Source organism: Dermacentor andersoni, chromosome 8 (genome assembly GCF_023375885.2).
Source record: "Dermacentor andersoni chromosome 8, qqDerAnde1_hic_scaffold, whole genome shotgun sequence".
NCBI lineage: Eukaryota > Metazoa > Arthropoda > Arachnida > Ixodida > Ixodidae > Dermacentor > Dermacentor andersoni.
The window spans coordinates 3451098-3471414 of NC_092821.1; the positions used below are offsets into that span (position 1 = coordinate 3451098).

The window sequence follows — 20317 nt, forward strand, 5'->3', positions numbered from 1 at the left end:
CCAAAGATGAAAGACTTTGTTAACTGCCCCCAATCTATTTTTGTACTTGCTCGATTATGTTAACATCGTCCTTGTGGCACCACCACCTTCACTACTTACCCGATGTATAATGATGACCAAAGCTTTGGACACCACACGCTTCGATTTTGCTCGATATCGCAAACGTGACCTGGGTGCACAATATTGTTAACATGACAGCTGTGAAGAAAGTTGGCGCTGTTCAGGACGTCCCCCAAAGCCTTGCTTTCATGGGCGAAATGGTTCCTCAGCTTCCTGGGAGCCATACAGTTGCCGATAATAGGTACGTGGAACCTATTACGGGGGCGTGGATCCAGCAGCATGATGGAAGCGCTTACCAGTTTCCTACAGCTTACGCAGGTGGTCTGGGTGCATGGTTTCTCAGCAGCGATGCTTGCAACAACCCTTCGTGGTGACAGTTTGCAACCGAGGACCCTGGCGGATATTTCTTCAGCGGTGTATCTAGCATCCATTCACGACGATGTGTGCCTGGTGCGCCCTTCGAGCCGATCACTGCTTGACTTCTGTTCGGAAACACTTCCAAGTATGCATCCCCACAACCGAATTCGACGTTTTCTGTCACTCAAGTATGCAACAATGTGCACCCCGTGACACTGACTGTCACCTTTAGCTACAAATAGTCTGCAACGGCATTCGGCGATGGGGCGTGAAACCGGCAGCATGGTGGAAGCGCTTACCAGTTTCCTACTGCTTATGCAGGTTGGTGCTCTCGAAATCTTTTGTAAGACACCGTATTCTGTCATGCCGGTTCTGCCCCAAGTGCTGTTTTCTATGTTTGCATCTTGGTCGCATTCGAAAAGAAGGAAGCCGACACGGCAGTTTGTTGTTTTTCGTAGTTCAGTGCGTTATTTGCTGCTTTTATTACAGTGTGGCGGAGATATTGAAGTTAGCCCAGGGCCAATTGATGTGCAATTTTCAAAGCTCCTAGATGGTCAAAGTAAGATGATGTCGAAGTTAAATTCTATCGAAGAAAAACAAAACCAGTTGAGCCTAGATGTCACAGACTTGAAGGCTTGTATTTTGTCACTAGAAGATTGGCAAATTCGATGACGTACACAATGCTGTCACAACAATGGCAGAGCAACAACAGGGTGATCGTGCTACACTGACGGTTCTCACCCAAAAGATCGACAATATCGAAAACAGGCAAAGAAGGAACAAATTGGTCTTTCATGGGTTGGATGATTCATCCCTGAAAGAAACAGCAGCCGAATCTGAACAACTTATTGCAGAATTATGCAGAAGCAGGCTTGGCATCACAGGCCTGAGTATTGAGCGTGCGCATCCCTATGCGACAGGGAAGCCACGTCCAGTCATAGCAAAATTTTGTTCCTATAAATCCTATCAGTCGGTGCTGTTGAATGCTTACAAACTCAAAGGCAACAGTTTATTTATTTATTTCATGTAACCTCAGGGTCATTGGCATTGGAGAGGGAAGTGGTTACAGGCATACAAAACAAGAAAACATAGGAAATGTGATACAAGGAATAGGAGTATTGCAATAAAAAGTTAACAGGTGTGTCTACTCATGCAGTATTAGCTAAGGCATTCTTGAAAAGCTGGTAATCTTTGATGGTGGCTGTCAGTGCGGGAAGGCGATTCCACTCTGCTGCTGTACGAGGTATAAATGACTGAAAGAAAGCGTTCTGCAAAATGGGACACCGACCTTGTAGGCATGATCTAATCGCAATGATAGGTGACGTGGGGGAGGGATTAATTCGCTACGCAAGTGTAGATGATGAAACATCTTATGGAACAGACAGATATGGAACGCTTTGCGACGTGAGGCCAGGGATGGTAGATGAAGGCTTCATTTCATTGAAGATATACTAGCGGTCCTGTTATAGTTGGAAAGAATGAAGCGAGCTGAGTTACTTTGAACCATTTCTAGTGAATGTATTAGGTTTTCATAATAAGGGTCCCAGATGGATGCGGCGTACTCTAGTTTCGGATGTATTAATGTTTTCTACAACAGCTGTTTGAGGGATGAGAGCCCTTTAGAAAAGTTGCGGCGGATGCAACCAAGCATACAATTAGCATTGTTAATTATGTATGCGATATATATAGACCAAGTGAAAGTGGAAGTGATGTGTACACCAAGGTACTTGTACGAGCCTACCGATTCTAAGAGGACATGATCTAAGGAATAAGTGGGCATACTATTGCAAGTTCTGGATACGCGAAGAGATTTACATTTTGTGATGTTAAGTTCCATTAGCCATGTTTTACACCCCAATGAAATAGCATTCAGGTCAGACTGAAGAGCGGTTACATCGTCACTGCTTGTGACACGTAACACATAACATATCTGAAGATTTTTCACAATCTCTCAGGGACAAAAGAAAGAAACTATGGGACTATGCGAAGTTGAACAAGCGGGAAGGGGACAAGGCTGTTTTGAAGCATAATACGCTTTCTCTGCGGGGAAAGCGCTTTCGGCTCAATAGGGCAACGGGAGATGTAGTTCAGCAGTGACGTAAGTGTGCAACAGGATTGCCTCTCAGGGTTCTAATCATAAATTGCGGGAGCATAAAGAATAAAATTGACAAATTTCAATGTCTGCTCCGTACCCTACAGCCCACGGTGGTGTTGGGCACCGAGTCATGGCTGGATTCTTCGGTTTTTGATCCTGAAATTTTTCCGGCAAGCTACCACTGTTTTCAACGCGATCGAAATTCTCACGGTGGAGGTGTCTTTATTCTTGTAAATGGTAGTATACATTGCGTTCTTGTGGCAAGCCTACTACTTGATATCGAGGCAGTTTTTTGTAGGACTCGGCTGGTAAATGGAGAAAGCACGGCGTTTGGCTCCTACTACCGTCCACCAAGCGCGTCTTATGAGCAGTTGATCAAACTTTCTGACTTTCTGGGGTGTTCGAAAAATGACCGTGTCTTGATCAGAGGGGCTTTAACCTACCTGAAATTAACTGGTCATGTGCAGTTCCTAGGAATTCTGTTCATGGTTGTTCGTACTCCTCGTTTTTTGATCTAATGGACACTCATGCATTTCAACAATATGTCCTCAGTGCATCGCGTGACGATGGTACTGGCCATGTCTTGGACTTGCTGTTGTGTAATGGGTCTGGTATTGTATCAGACGTTCATGCACTACCTGGATTGAGCGACCATAACATTTTTATTGCCGACATTAGTGTTACAAATGTGCCAATGGTGAAGAAACCGCCTAGAAAAGTGTTCTTGTACAATAAGGCTGATTACTGTTCTATAAATCAGTCGTTAGATTCGTACTTGCCAACGTTTGACACATTAGCAAATGATTTGAGGATTGAACAGTTGTGGGAAAGCTTTAAAAGAAGCTCTTCTATCTTCTAGATAAATTCGTTCTGACTCGGATGCTTTCATCTAAATGTGATAAAGATAAACCGTGGTTTCGGCAGGAACAGCGCATCTTGCTGCGCAGGGTGCGGAGGGTATACGTACTTAAATTATCAAAAACACAGGTCCATGGAGAACTTAACCAAACTAAAGAGGCTAAAGTTTTATTTTGAGAATTCAGTCAAATCAGCTAAGAAATCTTACTTTGCTCGTCTTGGGGAACAGTTGGTAGAAGATCCCAAAGAATTTTGGAAGTATATTCGGCGTAATGGACAGAACGACAATTCTGTCCTTCCTCTTGAATACTTAGGCAGGGTAATCGATGATGACAAGCGTAAAGTTGAAGCATTTGTAGTTATTTTTTCCCGTATTTAGTAATTGCCAGTTTCTGGTTTTAAGTCTCGATTTTTTGCTATGCAATGAGGAAATGCCAGAAGTTGAGTTTGCTTTGGAAGGTGTACGCAAGCTATTAGCAAATGTTTCTCCCAGAAAGGCAAATGGACCAGACGATATAGCAGCAGCAATGCTTAGTAGTTGTTGTGAGTCGTTATGCCTGTATTTACGCTGTCTTTTCCAAAAATGTTTAGACATGGGTGCTGTACCTACTGACTGGAAATTGGCAAATGTTGTACCTGTATACAAAAATGGGCCTAAAAACTGCATTGAGAACTACAGGCCCAGTGTCTTTGACTAGTATTACATGTAAAATAATGAAACACATTATATATAGTTGTATTATGTCACATCTAGTTAAACATTATCTATTATATGCAAACCAACACGAATTTTAGCAGGGTTTTTCTTGTACTACGCAACTTGCAGAATTCACTCACGATTTGGCCCTAGCAATAGACAAAAGGCAGATAATTAGTTGCATCTTTCTAGGTTTTCGTAAAGCATTTGACGTTGTGGCTCATGACCTACTATACTTATTAGCAAATTACACGCCTGCAAGTTGCAAAAAAAGGTAATTGCATGGATATCTGAATATCTTCCACATAGACAACAGTCTGTGGTTCTCAATGGCATCTCCTCTGATGTTGCTGCAGTGACCTCTGGGGTACCCAAAGGCTCTGTCTTCGGGCCCCTCTTATTTTTATTATATATAAATAAGTGGTACTAGTGGTATTACGTCATCTTTCAGGATGTCTGCAGATGACTGCATAGCATATAGGGTTATTGATAGTGATTGTGATTTTTATGCACTTCAGAGTGATTTAGATAAACTTTCAACTTGGTGTGCGAAATGGGAAATGTCGCTTAACGTTTCAAAATGTTTAAACATTACCTTTACAAGGAAAAATTCATACAAGAAATACGAGTACAAATTAAATAGCATTACTTTAAGCAGGGTTATGGAATGCAAATACTTGGGAGTTTGGTTTACCTCGGATTTAAGGTGGAACAGGCATGTACAAGAGGTGAAAAGGAAGGCGGCACTGAAAGTTGGCCTTCCTCCGTTGAAATTTTGGCCAATTACCTAGTAAATTGAAAGAATGGCTGTATTTTACTCACGTACATTCAGTACTTGAGTACGCTTGTATCTGCTGGGATCCTTATATGAGTCAATTAGTCATTTACATTAAAGAATTCAGAATAGGGCGGTTCGATTCATTCTGGGGAATTACTATAAAAACCTCAGCATCCCCAAAGGCAAGCGCAGACTTCACTGGCAGGATCTAAAGGACAGAAGAAAGGGCCTCAGACTAAAATTTTTTCACAGTGTTTACTATTCTAAAACAGGCGCTGACAGGAACAAATATATTGCACTATCGTCGTATATCTCACGTAAAAGAGACCATGCCTTGAAACTCCATGAATTTCCTTTTAAAGGTGGCACCTTGCGCTGTGAATTTCTTTATCGGACCAAGAGGGAGTGGAATGCTCTCCCGTCAAATATTGTAGGTATACAATGTAATGCAAAGTTTTACCGCCTTTTGTATGTTGAAATGAGTGTCAATTGATGTAGATATGTATGTATCCCCCTGCTGTAATGCCTTCCAAGGCGATGCAGGTACTCAATAAATAAATAAATAAATAAATAAATAAATAAATAAATAAATAAGTAACTAAGTACCATATTTACCAGCGTATAAGACGCGGTTTTTCCTTCATATTATAATTATTATTATTATTATTTGTCGTTGCATCTTCGACAATGGTGCAACTTATTATATACAGTCAAAATCGGATTGCATGCTATGGCCACACCCTTTGTATCGAGCGGGCATCAAATGGCATTCTAATATGCATCACTTTCTGCCATGCACAGCAACCACACTTTCTTGCACTCATTGCCGTTGTTGCTGCGCACTTTGCATATGTCGTCATAGCTTCGCTAGCCATGACGCTGCATGCAAAGTGAAGTTGGTGAAATTACGACGTGAAATTCAAGCTGTGTGCAGTTGGATTAGCAGTGAAGCATGGAAACCGAGCATCAGGGAGGAAATTCGAAGTCAGAGAAAAAATTATCTGCGACTTCACAAAAATGGGGTGCACGTGACGCTTCGAGAAGTCGGTTAGTGAAGCATGGAACTCAATTTCAGAAAAAAAAAAAAAACATTTTGTGGCAGGGTTTCACATAGCTGGGTTGATCGTGACTGATGGTTATGTTGGTAAGTTGGATACCCGCTAGTCAGAAGATGACAGCGATGAGCCAGCGGAACTCCAACCTGAAGTTTCTGAAAAGATTGTGGCAGAGCTTCACAAAGCTGGGTTGATCGTGATTTATGGTGATGTTGGCAGGTTGGATACCCGCTAGTCAGAATATGACAGTGATGAGCCAGCGGAACTCCAACCTGAAGTAGCTGCATTTCTTGTGACTCAGAGGAGACGGAGTTTGATGGCCTTGACTAAACATTGTCATGTAAGCTATCAATAGCACTGTTCATGCTATGGGAATAAAATACCTGTGAAAAGTATTGTCTAAACCTTTGAAGGCACTTGCACAGGGTCAGCACTGCCTAGCGGAGGATGTGTGCAGAAGCAGCAGCCACTTCAAGCAAGTATTTTCGTAGCACTTTCTCATGATCAGATCCTCAACGAATTTTCCTATCGCTTACCGAATGAACAGGTGCCTCTTATACACCAGTCCAACTTGTGTTTCTTTCCTCTGGAAAAACTGCCATTTTGAGAGGGGTGCAACTTATAAACCGGAAAATACGGTATGTGTCAATGTGGCACGAAACTGTAGCTTAGGTCACCAAAACATAGCAAAGCACTGTAGATTAGACCTAACAGCCAAGGCAGGCCAAGGCAGGTGTGACAAAGGCCAGAAAACTGTTGCTGGTTTTCCTTTCCTTTATGGGCTTATCATACACGTAGGCTAGGCCGAGTGCTGCAGAGCAAGCGAGGATGTCTGCCATTTGTGCGCTAACATGACAAAAAGGGTTAGGTTTGTGTGTACATAGAAAGCAATGAGCTGAATTCGCAAAACATGGCCTAAATGTTGCTGAATCGCCAGCATCATGAGGGGGAAATGCGAAATGCTCCCACAGCCTTGACAACCACGAAATTGAGCAGCATTGAGCAAAATCCTATAAATGAATCTTCTGTGCTGCTGGAATTCCAAAGTAGAAACTTGCATTGTTGCAAGAGTATGTCTTAACAACTGCACTATGAAAATAACCTGATTCCAGGGATGAGTAGAATACTCGCGATGCAGAGCTGGACATGCAGACAAGAGAGAATGACGAAGAAGTACGGTTGTTGTGGGGTACTTCCGCCACCATGTTTTAGTGTCAGCTGGTGCATTCGGCATTTGCTTTGCATAAACATCATTTGTGCTTGTCTCCCATCACTACATTTTGGTGGAGGTGCGGGGCACCAACACCGAGCTCCTCAGCGAACGCCGCATGAGCCCTGACATGATGATCAACAACCAAAGTGCCACAATGACCCCCCGCCCCCTCTCCCCTTCCCTGGTGCCACAGACTCTGACCTACGTCGTGTCGTCGCAGCCGTGAGACCTAGGGACCTTCAATGGCATCGATGGTACAGACGTTGAAGACTGGATTTCCTGGTATGAGCGTGTAAGCAAAAATAATCGGTGGGACGCAACCCTTATGCTAGCAAATGTGATATTCTACCTCCGAGAAATATTCTACCTCCATTTTGTAGTAGCGGCAGTGCCCAGCGGTACTGCCCTACCTGCATAGAACGCCACCTAGTCTTGTGGCGTTCTATGCAGGTAGGGCAGTACCGCTAGCCAAGTGGACACTATCGCTAGCGAAGTGGACACAAAAGTGATCTTTTCAGCACCACAAAAGCTGGCAAAAATATGTCGATTAATGGACCCGTACCATAAGCCAGCTGCTGGATGCTCTACGAATCATTGAAAAGCACCAGTGGGTTGCGTAGAAGCTGTTGTATATGAGCTTCCGCTGTCCTGAGGGAAAAAATACATCGGACAGACAGGGAGATGTCTTAATGACCGATTACAGGAACATGGCCTAAACATAAAAAATAAGCAATACGGTCATCTGTCAACGCACTGTCAGGAATGTGGCTGTGCGGTGTATGGATCTTGCTGAGTTCTTGCGAAGCACAAGGATAAAGATGTGCGAGAGATTATTGAGGCTCAGGCTATCTGGCGGAATAGTGATAAGTGTGTTAGTGCCCCTTCAGTCGACTTGTTAGATAAGGAGACGGCTTTTTTGGATGGTTAAAGAGTACTGACACAAAAATTTGAAGTCGAGATAACTTGACGCTGGGAGACGATGTAGGCCTAGCTCACCGGCCGTCTATCCGGGGCAGAGGGTCCTTGTGATGCGTCCACAGCTCGTAATAGAGCGCCTAAATTCGTCAGCACAATCAATGCCTGAACATTTATGTTTCTCTTAAGTGAAAATACAGTTAGTTTTCCTAGTGCCGTTAGTAGCGATGAGAAAACACGCCAGTCAGGCGAGCCACTTCGTATACAGGCGATTGCTGGCACGTCTGAGCTCATCGCGTCCGAGTAGAAATCACGCCAATAATTTACTATTTCGCAAAACGTTTTATAACTCGCACTCATTCGAGGTCACTTTATTCTAGAAGTTATTTCGAGTCAGAAACAAATTGTAGCCGATTTATGTGCCGCCGTCAGCGGCAGAAGAGCCCCGCATTTTGACCAGGGAGAGAAAAAGAAACATACGGGATCGGAGCGGCGAGACGCCCGCTCGCAGGCCCCGCCCCGCCAGGTCTACCACGTGGCCATGACGTTCATGCTACCGGCGCTGTCATTGACTGTAGTCGTCCGACCGATGCGGCAGTCGCATGACAATATTCAGCAAGTTGGTAGCGCACGCTGGCTGCGCGTCAGAGCATACGTCATGGCTTTTTGCGAACACGTGACCACTTTGTTTACATTCCCGCTTCTCCCGTCTCGTTGCTCTCTGAAACCGAAACTTTGACTGGTCGCTACAAAAAAGACGGCAAATAATTACCTGTCGCCCTCTGAAGTAAATGAAGTTTTGTGCCGTGATTACTGGGTCATTAACTACTTATTAAAGCAGAAAAAGCCACGTGGATTTTTTTTGTCAGTACTCCTTTAAGATTTGGATGAGCTGGCACCACTGTGCATGGGTTATATAGGCGTATTTCCTGAAAATCAAGTTGCTGAAGTTAGCGCATTGTGGTGTCGTCTCCCTTCCGTCCTTGTTTGCTGGCGCTAAATATGCTTTCAATTCTATCACAGAATGAGAGTGCCTAGCAGTAGTTTGGGTGATAGCAAAGTTTCGCTCATAGCTATTTGGTCGCCATTTCCGTGTAATTACAGACCACTGCGCGCTCTGCTGGCTCTCCTTGTTCAAGGACCCTACAGGGTGTCTTGGGCATTGGGCATTGCACTTGCAAGGGTACACTTTCTCTGCAGAGTACAAATCCGGCCATTCACATCAGGACGCCAACTGCCTGTCCCACCACCATGTTGACCCACCGGAAGCCACAGACCTTGAATCCGACATTAGTGTTATGTCCATCTCAGGCTTCCTCAACATTGGCAATGAACAGTGCAGTGATCCTGTTCTGTGAACCATCATGGATCGGTTAAGCTCACCGACTCCTGGTCTTTCCTTTCGTCTCTTCTGTATTTCCGACAGAGTCCTGTACAAATGCAGCTTACGCCCTGATGGTGCTGACCTACTGCTGGTCGTACCGGGGCATCTTCGACACACCGTACTTCAACAACTCCACGACACGCCCACCGATGGGCATCTCGGTGTTACTGGCACCTTGGACCGAGTCTGGTGCCATTTTTCCTGGACCGACCTCTACCGCTTTGTGCGCCGGTAGTTGACAGCTTGCGACCTGTGCCAATGCCAGAAGCCCAATTCCATGGCTCCAGCTGCGCTTTTACAACCCATCTATATTCCCACTGAGCATTTCTTTCGCGTGGGACTCAACCTACTTGGCCCTTTCCCTTTCTCAACTAAGGGTAACAAACGGGTTGCGGTTGCAACCGATTATGCTACGTGCTTCACCATTACGGGAGCTCTGCCTACCAGTTGTGCCACTGACATCGCGGATTTCCTCCTACACAATGTTATCCTACAACACAATGCTCCACGTCAGCTCCTCACGGATTGCGGACGTTCTTGCGGACGTTGCGGTCATTGAAGATTATCTCTGCCTATGCTCTACTGAGCATCAAATAGCCGCTCCTTATCATCCACAGACTAACGGTCTCACAGAGTCACTGGACAGAACACTTGCCTACACGTTAGCTATGTACATATTTCCAGACCACCAGGACTAGGACGTCACTCTGCCATATGTCACTTTCGCGTATAATTTGTCCCACCATGACACTACAGGTTACTCGCCGTTTTATCTACTGTTTGGCTGTGATACCATTTTGCCCCTGGACACTGCACTTTCACAAATTACACAGTTGCACACCACTTATGCCCGCGATGCGATTTCTATGGCAGCACAGGCATGTCAGATTGTCCGCGCTAGCCTCAATGATTGCCAGGCTTCCTAGAAGTCTCGTTATGATATGCACCATAGGGACATGCAGTATTTACCTGGCTCCCTCGTGCTCCTGTGGTCACCATCTCGTCCTGTGGGCCTATCGGAAAAACTTCTGTTGCGATATTTAGGTCTCTACCAAATCCTGCGACAGCTTTCGGATGTGACATACGAGAATGCTCCCAAAGAGCCAGGTCGGTCGTCCGTACAGCCAAGCACTGATGCTGTTCTTGTCTTCCGTTTAAAGCCAATGGCTTATGTTTAAAGCCAATTGGCTTACTTTTAAAACCAAGCTTGCCGAACTAACATCCAAATTCATTCCCACCATTACATTTCGTGCCAATCATAATAAACCATGGTTCACAAAGTCCTTAAAAACACTCGAGAACAAGAAAAAACTACTTTTCCGTGCAGCAAAACTAAACCCAAGCGAATGCGCATGGAATAAATACTACGAGGCCGAGTCAACTTATTTGCGGTCCATTTCTAATGCCAAACATGCATTTTTTCATACTGACCTGCCGAAAATCCTAAGCAATAATCCCAGAAAGTTCTGGCAAATTCTAAACTCTGATTATGCGCCTATCATCACACTTACCGACACACATGGCGAGGAAGTGAGCAACGTTGAGTGTGCAAATATATTTAACACTGCATTTTCATCCGTCTTCACAAACGAAACTGATATGCCAACATTTGTCCCAACTTCCCAACCAAGATCGCTCATGCCACCAGTCACATTCGCTGCACACGGCATCACCGGTATCATTGAAAATATTAAGATGTCATCTTCTGCAGGTACTGACGAAATCACCAGCAAACTCTTAAAAAACATTCGTCATGCTTCTTCAGTGTACTCATCATTACTGTTCACACAATCACTCTCCACAGGTAGCATACCCAGCGATTGGAAGGTGGGGAAGGTCGTTCCGGTCTTCAAATCAGGTAACAAAGAATCGCCCCTTAATTATCGCCCCATCTCTTTAACAAGTGTGCCATGCAAAATAATGGAACATGTAATCTATTCTTGCATAATGAACTTTCTTGACTCTATTAATTTCTTTCATCCTTCTCAACACAGCTTCCGTAAAAACCTATCTTGTGAAACGCAATTAGCTATTTTGTCCATGACCTGCACATGGCCCTTGATTCCAACCTTCAAACTGACTCAATCTTCCTAGATTTCGCGAAAGCCTTCGACAAGGCTCCTCACGAGCGCTTGCTACTAAAACTTTCTTGGTTAAACTTGCATCATAACATACTGCAGTGGATAAAAGAATTTCTGGCAAACCATACGCAATTTGTTCGCGTTAATAATCAAAACTCTAGGTCTCTTGCAGTAACATCAGGCGTCCCGCAAGGGTCAGTCCTTGGTCCCCTTCTATTTTTAATATATATTAACGACCTACCAACACAGGTCTCCTGTAACGTTCGCATCTTTGCTGATGACTGTGTTATCTATCGCACAATCAGTAACCCCTCTGATCAACTAACTCTTCAAAGAGATTTAACTTGCGTCCAGGACTGGTGTAACCAACGGCTCATGGAACTAAACCCCGAGAAAGGCAAACTCATGTCATTTCATCGAAAACGTAATCCTCTCCTGTTCCCTTATACAATCTCACACGTCGCGATAGCATTAACACAGTCTTACAAATACCTAGGCATAACGTTGTCCAACGATCTAACCTGGAACCCGCATATCACTAGAGTGATACCATCTGCTAACAGAAGCCTTGGTTTCCTAAAACGTCATCTACGTCTAGCGCCACCAAACCTAAGATTGCTTGCATACAAGTCACTCGTACGCTCTAAGCTGGAATATGCCTCTGCCATCTGGAGCCCTAACCAAAAATATCTAACATACTGTCTAGAATCAGTACAGAATCGTGCCACAAGATTCATCCATTCATGCTATTCATATAATGTCAGTATATCATCGTTAAAAGCAGAATCCGGCTTAACAACCCTGACTTGTCGGCGTCGTATCGCTACTATGTACTTATTTCATAAGTTTTTCTACAGCTCACTTCATCATCCACCCTACATCAGTCCTCCTGCACGCATTTCACTCCGCATTGGTCATCCCTTTCAAGTCGCCCGTCCACGTGCGCACACTACCACTTTTGCCACATCCTTCTTCCCACGTTCAGCCTCGGACTGGAACGGCCTTCCACACGACATCGCCGCAATCACCTGCCCATCCACGTTTTTGAACTGTATAATTAACATATTTACCAGTGAGCAAACTTGTACCTAAACATCTTTCCCTTGTGTATATAATTTATTTTTAGCTACCCTCCCCTTATGTAATACCCCCAATCCTGGGTGCCTTTAACCCTTTCGCTGTCACCGACGTACCGGTACGTCATCGCGCTTCCCCCTCACGGTGTCACTGACGTACCGGTACGTTCTCTATCGTGCGTTCAAAATTTCGCGCCTGAGCGCAAAGCAGGCGCTCCTGTATTGGCCACGCCATCTGTTGACTCTTTCTACAAGTTCGTATATTCGCCCCGACCTGTGTTAGTCCATGTATTGAAGAGTACGGTGCGACTGCCACTCCCCACTTTCTCTTTGCTGAGTGGCGCGGTGGCTCCGCGTTCGCTGGATCATGCGTCGCGCGCGTGTGGTTATGGGTTCAAGGGTTGTTCTGCCTTCCCCGCTGGTTTGAAGGTTTTTATTTTTCTTCTGTTGGTGTGCCTGCTACGGCGCGTCGAGTTCAGGTGCATGTGCCGTTGCCTCTCCGAAAAGAGTGACTCGATTGCTGCTTTCGCTCTCTCGCCGCACCCTCGCTTCCGACTTGCAGCAGTAAACGTAAAGCCCTTCGAACTTTGTTTAGCCTTTTTCCATCTCCCTCTGTCTTCTTGATCACGCAACGTCCCATTTCTCTCCGTTGCGCGGGCGACTGAAAGCGCATCCACCCTGCGCGCGGTTACTTTCGGATGGCTCGGCGCGCGGGACCTTCGTCTGCTCATGGGAACGGTGGCTGAATTCCGATTCAGAATACGAGCCGAGCTCGGATTCGGACTCGGACAAGGTCGCATGAGAGGAAGAGGGTTCCGCATCGTCAGATTCGGATGTTGAACGGATTTTATAGTCAGGCTGATGATGATGATGATGATTACTAAAAACAGCTGCAGAACACTGAAATGTGCATATTGCATTGACTATGTTATTTGTATACCAATCATAATCAAAAATAAATTGCTATGTTCATTCCCTGTTATGCTCGTTCCCTGAAACCAAGCCGACACTGGGGGTGCGTCACGGCCAGAAACGTCCGACAGCGAAAGGGTTAAGGTAATAAAGTGAAGTGAAGTGAAGCCCTATGTGCATGCGTTTGCCGGGCCGTGATCGCTTGTGCCAGGTCGGCACTCCAGCCCCGGCGGCATAGTGTCACGATGTAGAACAGGGTGTGCAGGCGAAAAGAAGATGACGAAGAAGTGCTGGTATTGTTGGGGCATTTCCACTGCCACGTTCTAGCGTCAGCTAGTGCCTTCAGCATTCGCCTTGCATAAATAACATTTGTGCTTGTCTCTGCCTCGCAACAATATGTTGCTGGGGAAGTTGGTGAAAGACTAGAGAAAACAAAGACTCAGTAGGAGGGAGTAGGAAAGAAGAAAGCAAGCATTATTTTTATCTGTTGTTTTTAGCGCTCGCTCTGTTTTTTTTTTTTTTTTTTACTCCCTCGTATTAAGTCTGTTTTCCTGTCACACTAATATGTACCTCCTTGATTCCAGAGATGTTTCCTTTTTTGCAAGTTACGAACGAGTTCTTTTTTAACATTTGTCAACATCTGGCACTTGTGTCAAGGTTCTCTGCAAATCACACAACTGTTTGAACTATTCAACACAAATTACTGTTCACTTTGACTTAGCTTTGAACCAAAAAATCAATACATGTATTGCCTAGGAATGTCTAGGCACACAAAAGTTAACCCTTTACTGACGAGTGTTGCCTATGGGCAACATACCAGAAAAATTTTTTTATCTTTCCTAGTCTTAGCATTGAGTACGAAGTTTCTGGCAAAATGTCTTTGGCCAACACTGAATGATAGGCAGCGAGCGTCATTTGTTGGCTTGGAGCAGAAACATGGGATGAAGTTTTCCATGCGACTCGCTTTCTTTTGAAAGCAAGCTCAGGGGAGACATGTTCAGCTGCAGTGGTGTCACACACGTGATGTAAAGCAAACGAAATGCACACCCGTAGTCTACATATGACGAGGACTGCCTGTACAAATACAAAATGAAGCCTTAGGTCGTTTGGGGTGAAGCCCACGTCCAGTTTCCTGCCTGCGGCTTCTCTCTATAGCTGCAATAAATTCCACAAAATATTTTTTACATTTTTGTTGATCATGCTTATTCTTGATGTGTTTTGCACATTTCGATAAAAAATAAAGTTTTTCTGTATACCGTATTTACTCAATTCTAAGCACCCCCATTTTTTCACGATCGCGATGCCCAAAGTGAGGGGGGGTGCTTTGATTCGAAAAATCTAGAATGACCCCCCCCCCTCCCTCTTTTCGCTGCGACATCACGAGATTGGTGCGAGAAATAATATTTTATTTTGCAAACATTCAAAAGAAAAATTGGTGCACACAGTGAACCCACCGCTTGTGTCAGATGCTCAGTTAATATCACTGCCACTCGAGTTCATCGCACCGCTTGAACAACCGCTCTCGGTATCCCACAGCAGATCGTCTTCCGTTCCATCGAAGTGGTTTGTGATTGAGCAGTTCTTAAATGATTTGACCACAACGTCCACTTGGAACCGCTTCCAAGCGTCCGAAATCCACTTTGCGATGGTTGATGGGGGCACTTTCTGCAGCTTTCGCCATACATCCGTACAGTCCGGCTGTACGGCGTACTCGCGTCGCGGACGCCGTGCCACCTCGGGACTCCCGACGGCTCCGGCTCGATGACAGAGTGAGCAAGCGCGCTTGGCGGCCTTGGCTACGCGCACTTTCTAACAAATAGGGGGTGCTTAGATGCGCATGCAAACTTTCTTCCCAATTTTTTCGCGAAAATAGAGGGGGGGTGCTTAGAATAGCGAAAATACGGTATGTATTTGTCTCGTCCTTAAAGGGTTAAGGCCAAATGCATAATACCTGTGGTATATCTTCTCTTCAATGGTGCCAGCCGTGAGCAGGCGGTAGATGGTGACATCCCGGCGCTGGCCAATGCGCCAAGCACGCTCTCGGGCCTGTGTGTCTGTGCTCGGGTTCCAGTCTGGGTCATAGATGACCACTCGGTCAGCACCCGTCAGGTTCACACCCAGGCCACCCACCCGCGTTGTCAGCAGGAACACAAACACTGACGGGTCCTGTTGTGAATGGCTCTGTCTTACAGGTTTGACACCACAAGAGCTTCAGAGGCTCTGTTCAGTCAAACAACACATAAAATGCTGTTATCTCCCAATTACTATGCAAATTGTAAACAGCACCACCTGCACATCTGTAAATTTTTGTATGAGAAGGTCGGTTTCATTTGAGTGCCAGTGACCAAAGATATGGTTTTATGCCATGACAACAATACCTTCCCATCAGGGGTACGAAGTGATGTCTGTGAAGCTTTCGCATACACTCCGCCCCCACGTTGGATAGTGCCACCCCCAGTGGGATGACGCTATCATGAAAAGCACAGGAAAAGGAGAAGAAATACTTTATGAGCCACTTACTCGAACAAGTCTCCGAAACTAAAGGTACCGCAACCTCCTGCACTAAATATGCAGGAAGATTGCCCACAAAGCTATGGCCATCTCGGCTAGCCGGTGCACCCGCCGCTTCTTGCTTCCAAGCGCATGAGCCACATGGCACTCAACCACGCTGAAAGCCATGCGCAGCCATCAACATGGGGAAGAGACACGCTCAGCTGCCTCTGATCCTCTCCCACCCACCAATGCACATGCTTCATCACAATACCTTGCGCTCACCCAACTTCATTATAATGAGGCTCGAGCGTAATGACCAGCTTCTGCAAAAACTAAGTAAACGCTACCTGTGATTCACCATATAAACATCTATGCTAATAAAATACATGAAGTGATTCTATTTTGCCTTCCTCATGAATTGCAGGGGTTTCTTTTGCATTTCAACAGTGCTTTACTTAAACTACAAATATTGAGCAGCTAGCACTTTGCTTATTTTTTCCACAGCAGCCACATCTCGTGTTCTGCACACTTTCAGTGTCAAGGCTGTTTCCCATAGCGCAATTTATGTCACTTCGGAAGCACAATTTTAATTGCATGCAGCAGAAATCGTAATCACACTCATCGACCTCCCTCAGGACAAGTGACCAACAAGTTGGTTGCACGACGCACCAATCACACCCATCGGTGCAATTTTTGGACACGAAAAAAGAAAAGCAAAGGGGAGAAGTTCATCAAAATTGCGCCAAGAGATATTTCTTGGTTTCGTTTGGTTATGGCAGTTCTTGAATATGTCATCTGTCATTCAACAAATTCAGAAAACTGCAATCTGGTACGTACCTTCAACACCAACATGCTAACGTGACAGATAAAAAATAATTCGGTTCTGTATGTTCTATGCATTTGTTGACATGCTACGTTGCAAATGAAGGCAGTTTTTTTTTGTAATGCTGGCTTCGAGTACTCATTGTACGTACTTTTGCATGTCTTTCGGTTATTCACACACACTGCGAGTTGTAATCCTTACGAGGTGTCTCTCATGAGACACCTCAGATGCTTTGGATGCCGTGGCAATTTCACGCTTTGTTGCATACATGATACTCAAGATATACAAAAATTCAGCAGTTGCAGCATGGTATCCTTTTAAAGTCATATCTATTCTGACGAAGTCACACATACAGAACAATTCAAAGAACATGCAACTACAGGCAAACGCTGTACATCGGGGGCATAGTATAACACGACACCATAGCATTCAACATCATGATAACTGTGCGACTGTCTAGTTGCAGTTTGTTATTCATGCTGGATTTTACGCATATATTTCCCGGTCGATTAGGCACGTTAGGTTTTGTTACTTCTGATGGCAGACGCAATTGTTTATCAAGCTCACATAATGTGCAAACTATATTCAAAAGATTGGCTTGTTGAGAGCATTGGTACATGGTGAGCTGTTAGTCCAGCAACCTTTTCCTTTTCCTTCCTCTGTGTCTTGCTTTGCAATTTTTTATAATTTGTGGGCATACCCTTACAAAAGCATATATCATAATGAATTTCTACAATAGCATATTTGATGCTTTGACTTGAAATTAACAGCAATGTCCCGTTATTTTCGAAGGGTTAAAGGGAAGCTGAAGCACATAAAAAAAAAAAAATTGAGCTTGCACCAAGTTATGGCGGCTATTCACTCTTTGAATACAAAAAATGCTATTTAACAGGCTATAAGACACAGCAAGTTGCTTCAGATGAGCAAAAATGAGTAGCAGCAGTCACAGGGAATGCTGCGAACCGGATGGCAGGCTGTGATTGGCAAAGACAATCGTGACGTCATTGTGGGTATTGCTGAAGCTCCTAATTTGAACGAAGTGCTGAACCGGCCTGTGTCCTGTGCGATCAAGAATGCGACACATTTTATCCTTAAAGTGGAATTTCAATTTTGTTTGGAACTAGTCATTGCTGTTTTTATACTGGAATGTAGTTGGGCAAATGCAGTGAGGCACGTTGCAAGGAAGCACAGAGCACTAAATCGACCTTTCGGAAGTGTCGATTGCTGCTATTTTATTTAGCATTATGAGCCCTATGTGTGTTCTGCAAGACAAAAGCAGGTGGCAAATGTCTACACAAAGATCTAGCTGAGTTTTTTATTCGTTTCACAATTCACTGCATGTCAGCTCATGTGCTGGAGCTGCTCGAGTGCTTTTTTACATAAAGGGATCCCTGACATGGTTTTTGCATTGTGCCTAGGCACACAGGCTATCGATCAAGAAATGCCTTCTCACAAGAACTTCATGCTAGCGTGCTATAATAGCAGAACAATTGACATTTGGGCAAGTTGGTACTGGTTGAACATCCCGATAAGGCAGTGCAAATGGTGAAGACACAAGGAAGGAAAAATACCGAACAGCGCTGACTCACAACTAACTTTATTAAAAAGCACACACATACTTAAAATCTTAAACATACTTACAAAATGTGCACTTCCCAATAAAGTAAGTTGAGAGTCAGCACTGTTATGTATTTTTTCCTTCCTAGTGTCTATGTCATTTGCACTGCCCTATCAGGATGTTCAAGTGCTAAAATGGAACAGGCACAAGTGGTTACCTCAACTTACGTTCCGTGTGGATATGCCCTGCCTCTTTCAAGCAGTGATGCAAGGGTTCTCTGCTGCCATGTGAATTGAACCAATGGCAGAGGTTAATTCACCAAGGACGCTACTGCTATCGAACGGACACTACAGCAGTGGAATGGTCAAAATGACGGCATGAACTCACTGATGAATGCTTCACTTCTACCTGAGAGCTGCGGCACATCTCTGCGTGAAGTCATCCGAGAGATCGTGCAAGGAAATCTGGCCGCTCAGGATCGGCACCACCGGCGGCTTCAAACATCGATGTCATCTGACTTGGCCTTTATTAATTGATGTCCTCTGGGAGGAAGTCCCACACGCCTTTTGTTAGCCTGACTGGCAGGCAGTGTCATGACATGTCATGTCATCCCATATCAACTTGTTTGCAGATGACTGTAATATTTCGAGAAATAACTAGTCCTAACGATACTACTATTCTACAGTCTGATCTTGATTCTGTGTCCGCTCGGTGTAAGACTTGGTGCGTGGAATTAAACACTAAAAAATGCAAAGTCATGCGTGTAACTAGATCTACTAATGCAAATGTTTCATATCATCTTGATAACTTTCCTTTAGAAGTAGTATCGTCATATAGATATCTTGGCGTCACTATATCCTCAAAACTAACCTGGAATGATCACACTGAATCCATAATCGCCAGCGCCAACAAAACACTTGCATATCTTCGCCGGAATTTCTCACGCGCTCCTCAGGCTCTTAAACTTTTACTTTATAAAACACTGATTCGTTCGAAGGTGGAATACGCTGCCTCTGTTTGGGACCCTTTCCATGACAATCTAATCTACTCACTCGAAATGGTTCAAAATAACTCTGCACGTTTTATTATGTCTAATTATGCTCGAACCGCAAGTGTGACTAATATGAAATCGAGCTTTGAACTACCATCACTAGCATCTCGCCGTAAGTTTTATCGCTTGTGTCTTTTTCACCGCATATTTCAGCATCGTTCTCTACACGATGATTTCATCTTTCCTCCCCAGTACGTATCACCACGCATTGACCACCGACATAAAGTAGCCGTTCCTTTTTGCAGGACTTCTACTTTTCAGTATTCATTTTTTCCCAGGGCTTGTGAAGAGTGGAACCACCTACCTACCACTACTGCAGAAATTACAGACCATCAACATTTCAAAAATGCTTTAACAGTAACTAATTAGTTCTTTACCTCATGTTATTTCTCGTTTTTTCTCTTGTTTGCTTGTGCTTGCCTGTATCATCTACTCATTTTACATTGTTTTGTAGTTTGGTTATTTGTATTGATTTGATTTGTTAATTAGAGTATTTGTATTTGCATTGGTACATTATATAACTCCATGTATAAGTATCTTTTCACAGAAATGTTTTTTTTTTTGCCACTCCCCTCTGTAATGCTTCGGCCCTGAGGGTACAATAAATGAAATGAAATGCAATTCACCTACGCGGAAGCTGTTTGTAATCCACTTCCCCCCACTTTGATGCTGCTGACACCGTCGATCCCTCCGACAACAACGCCAACATCGCCGCCACCTTTAACGCCTTCTCTTCGACATCCAAACGCTGCGCCCAAGTCATACGATGAAATTCCCGCCGCCTACCCGCTTCGGAAAACTGATTTGTGGTGCACCGCTGAGCTCTGGCCACTATGCTTTCATTGCGACGAAGCAGGGCATGTTTACCGAGCTTGCCACTATCACACAGCTGGGCTTCTAGGATTTCCCTC

General features: G+C 44.5%; 1 protein-coding gene across 3 annotated transcripts in view; it reads right to left on the reverse strand.

The window, feature by feature from the left end:
* LOC126526682 (DNA excision repair protein ERCC-6-like) overlaps positions 1–20317 on the reverse strand; it is a 332661-nt gene that overhangs the window by 72653 nt on the left and 239691 nt on the right. For all 3 annotated transcript variants that reach the window (XM_055068344.2, XM_055068345.2, XM_050174540.3), the window contains one exon: positions 15433–15647. In XM_055068344.2, the coding sequence (XP_054924319.2) occupies positions 15433–15647 (215 nt within the window). The remainder of the gene's footprint in view (positions 1–15432; positions 15648–20317) is intronic.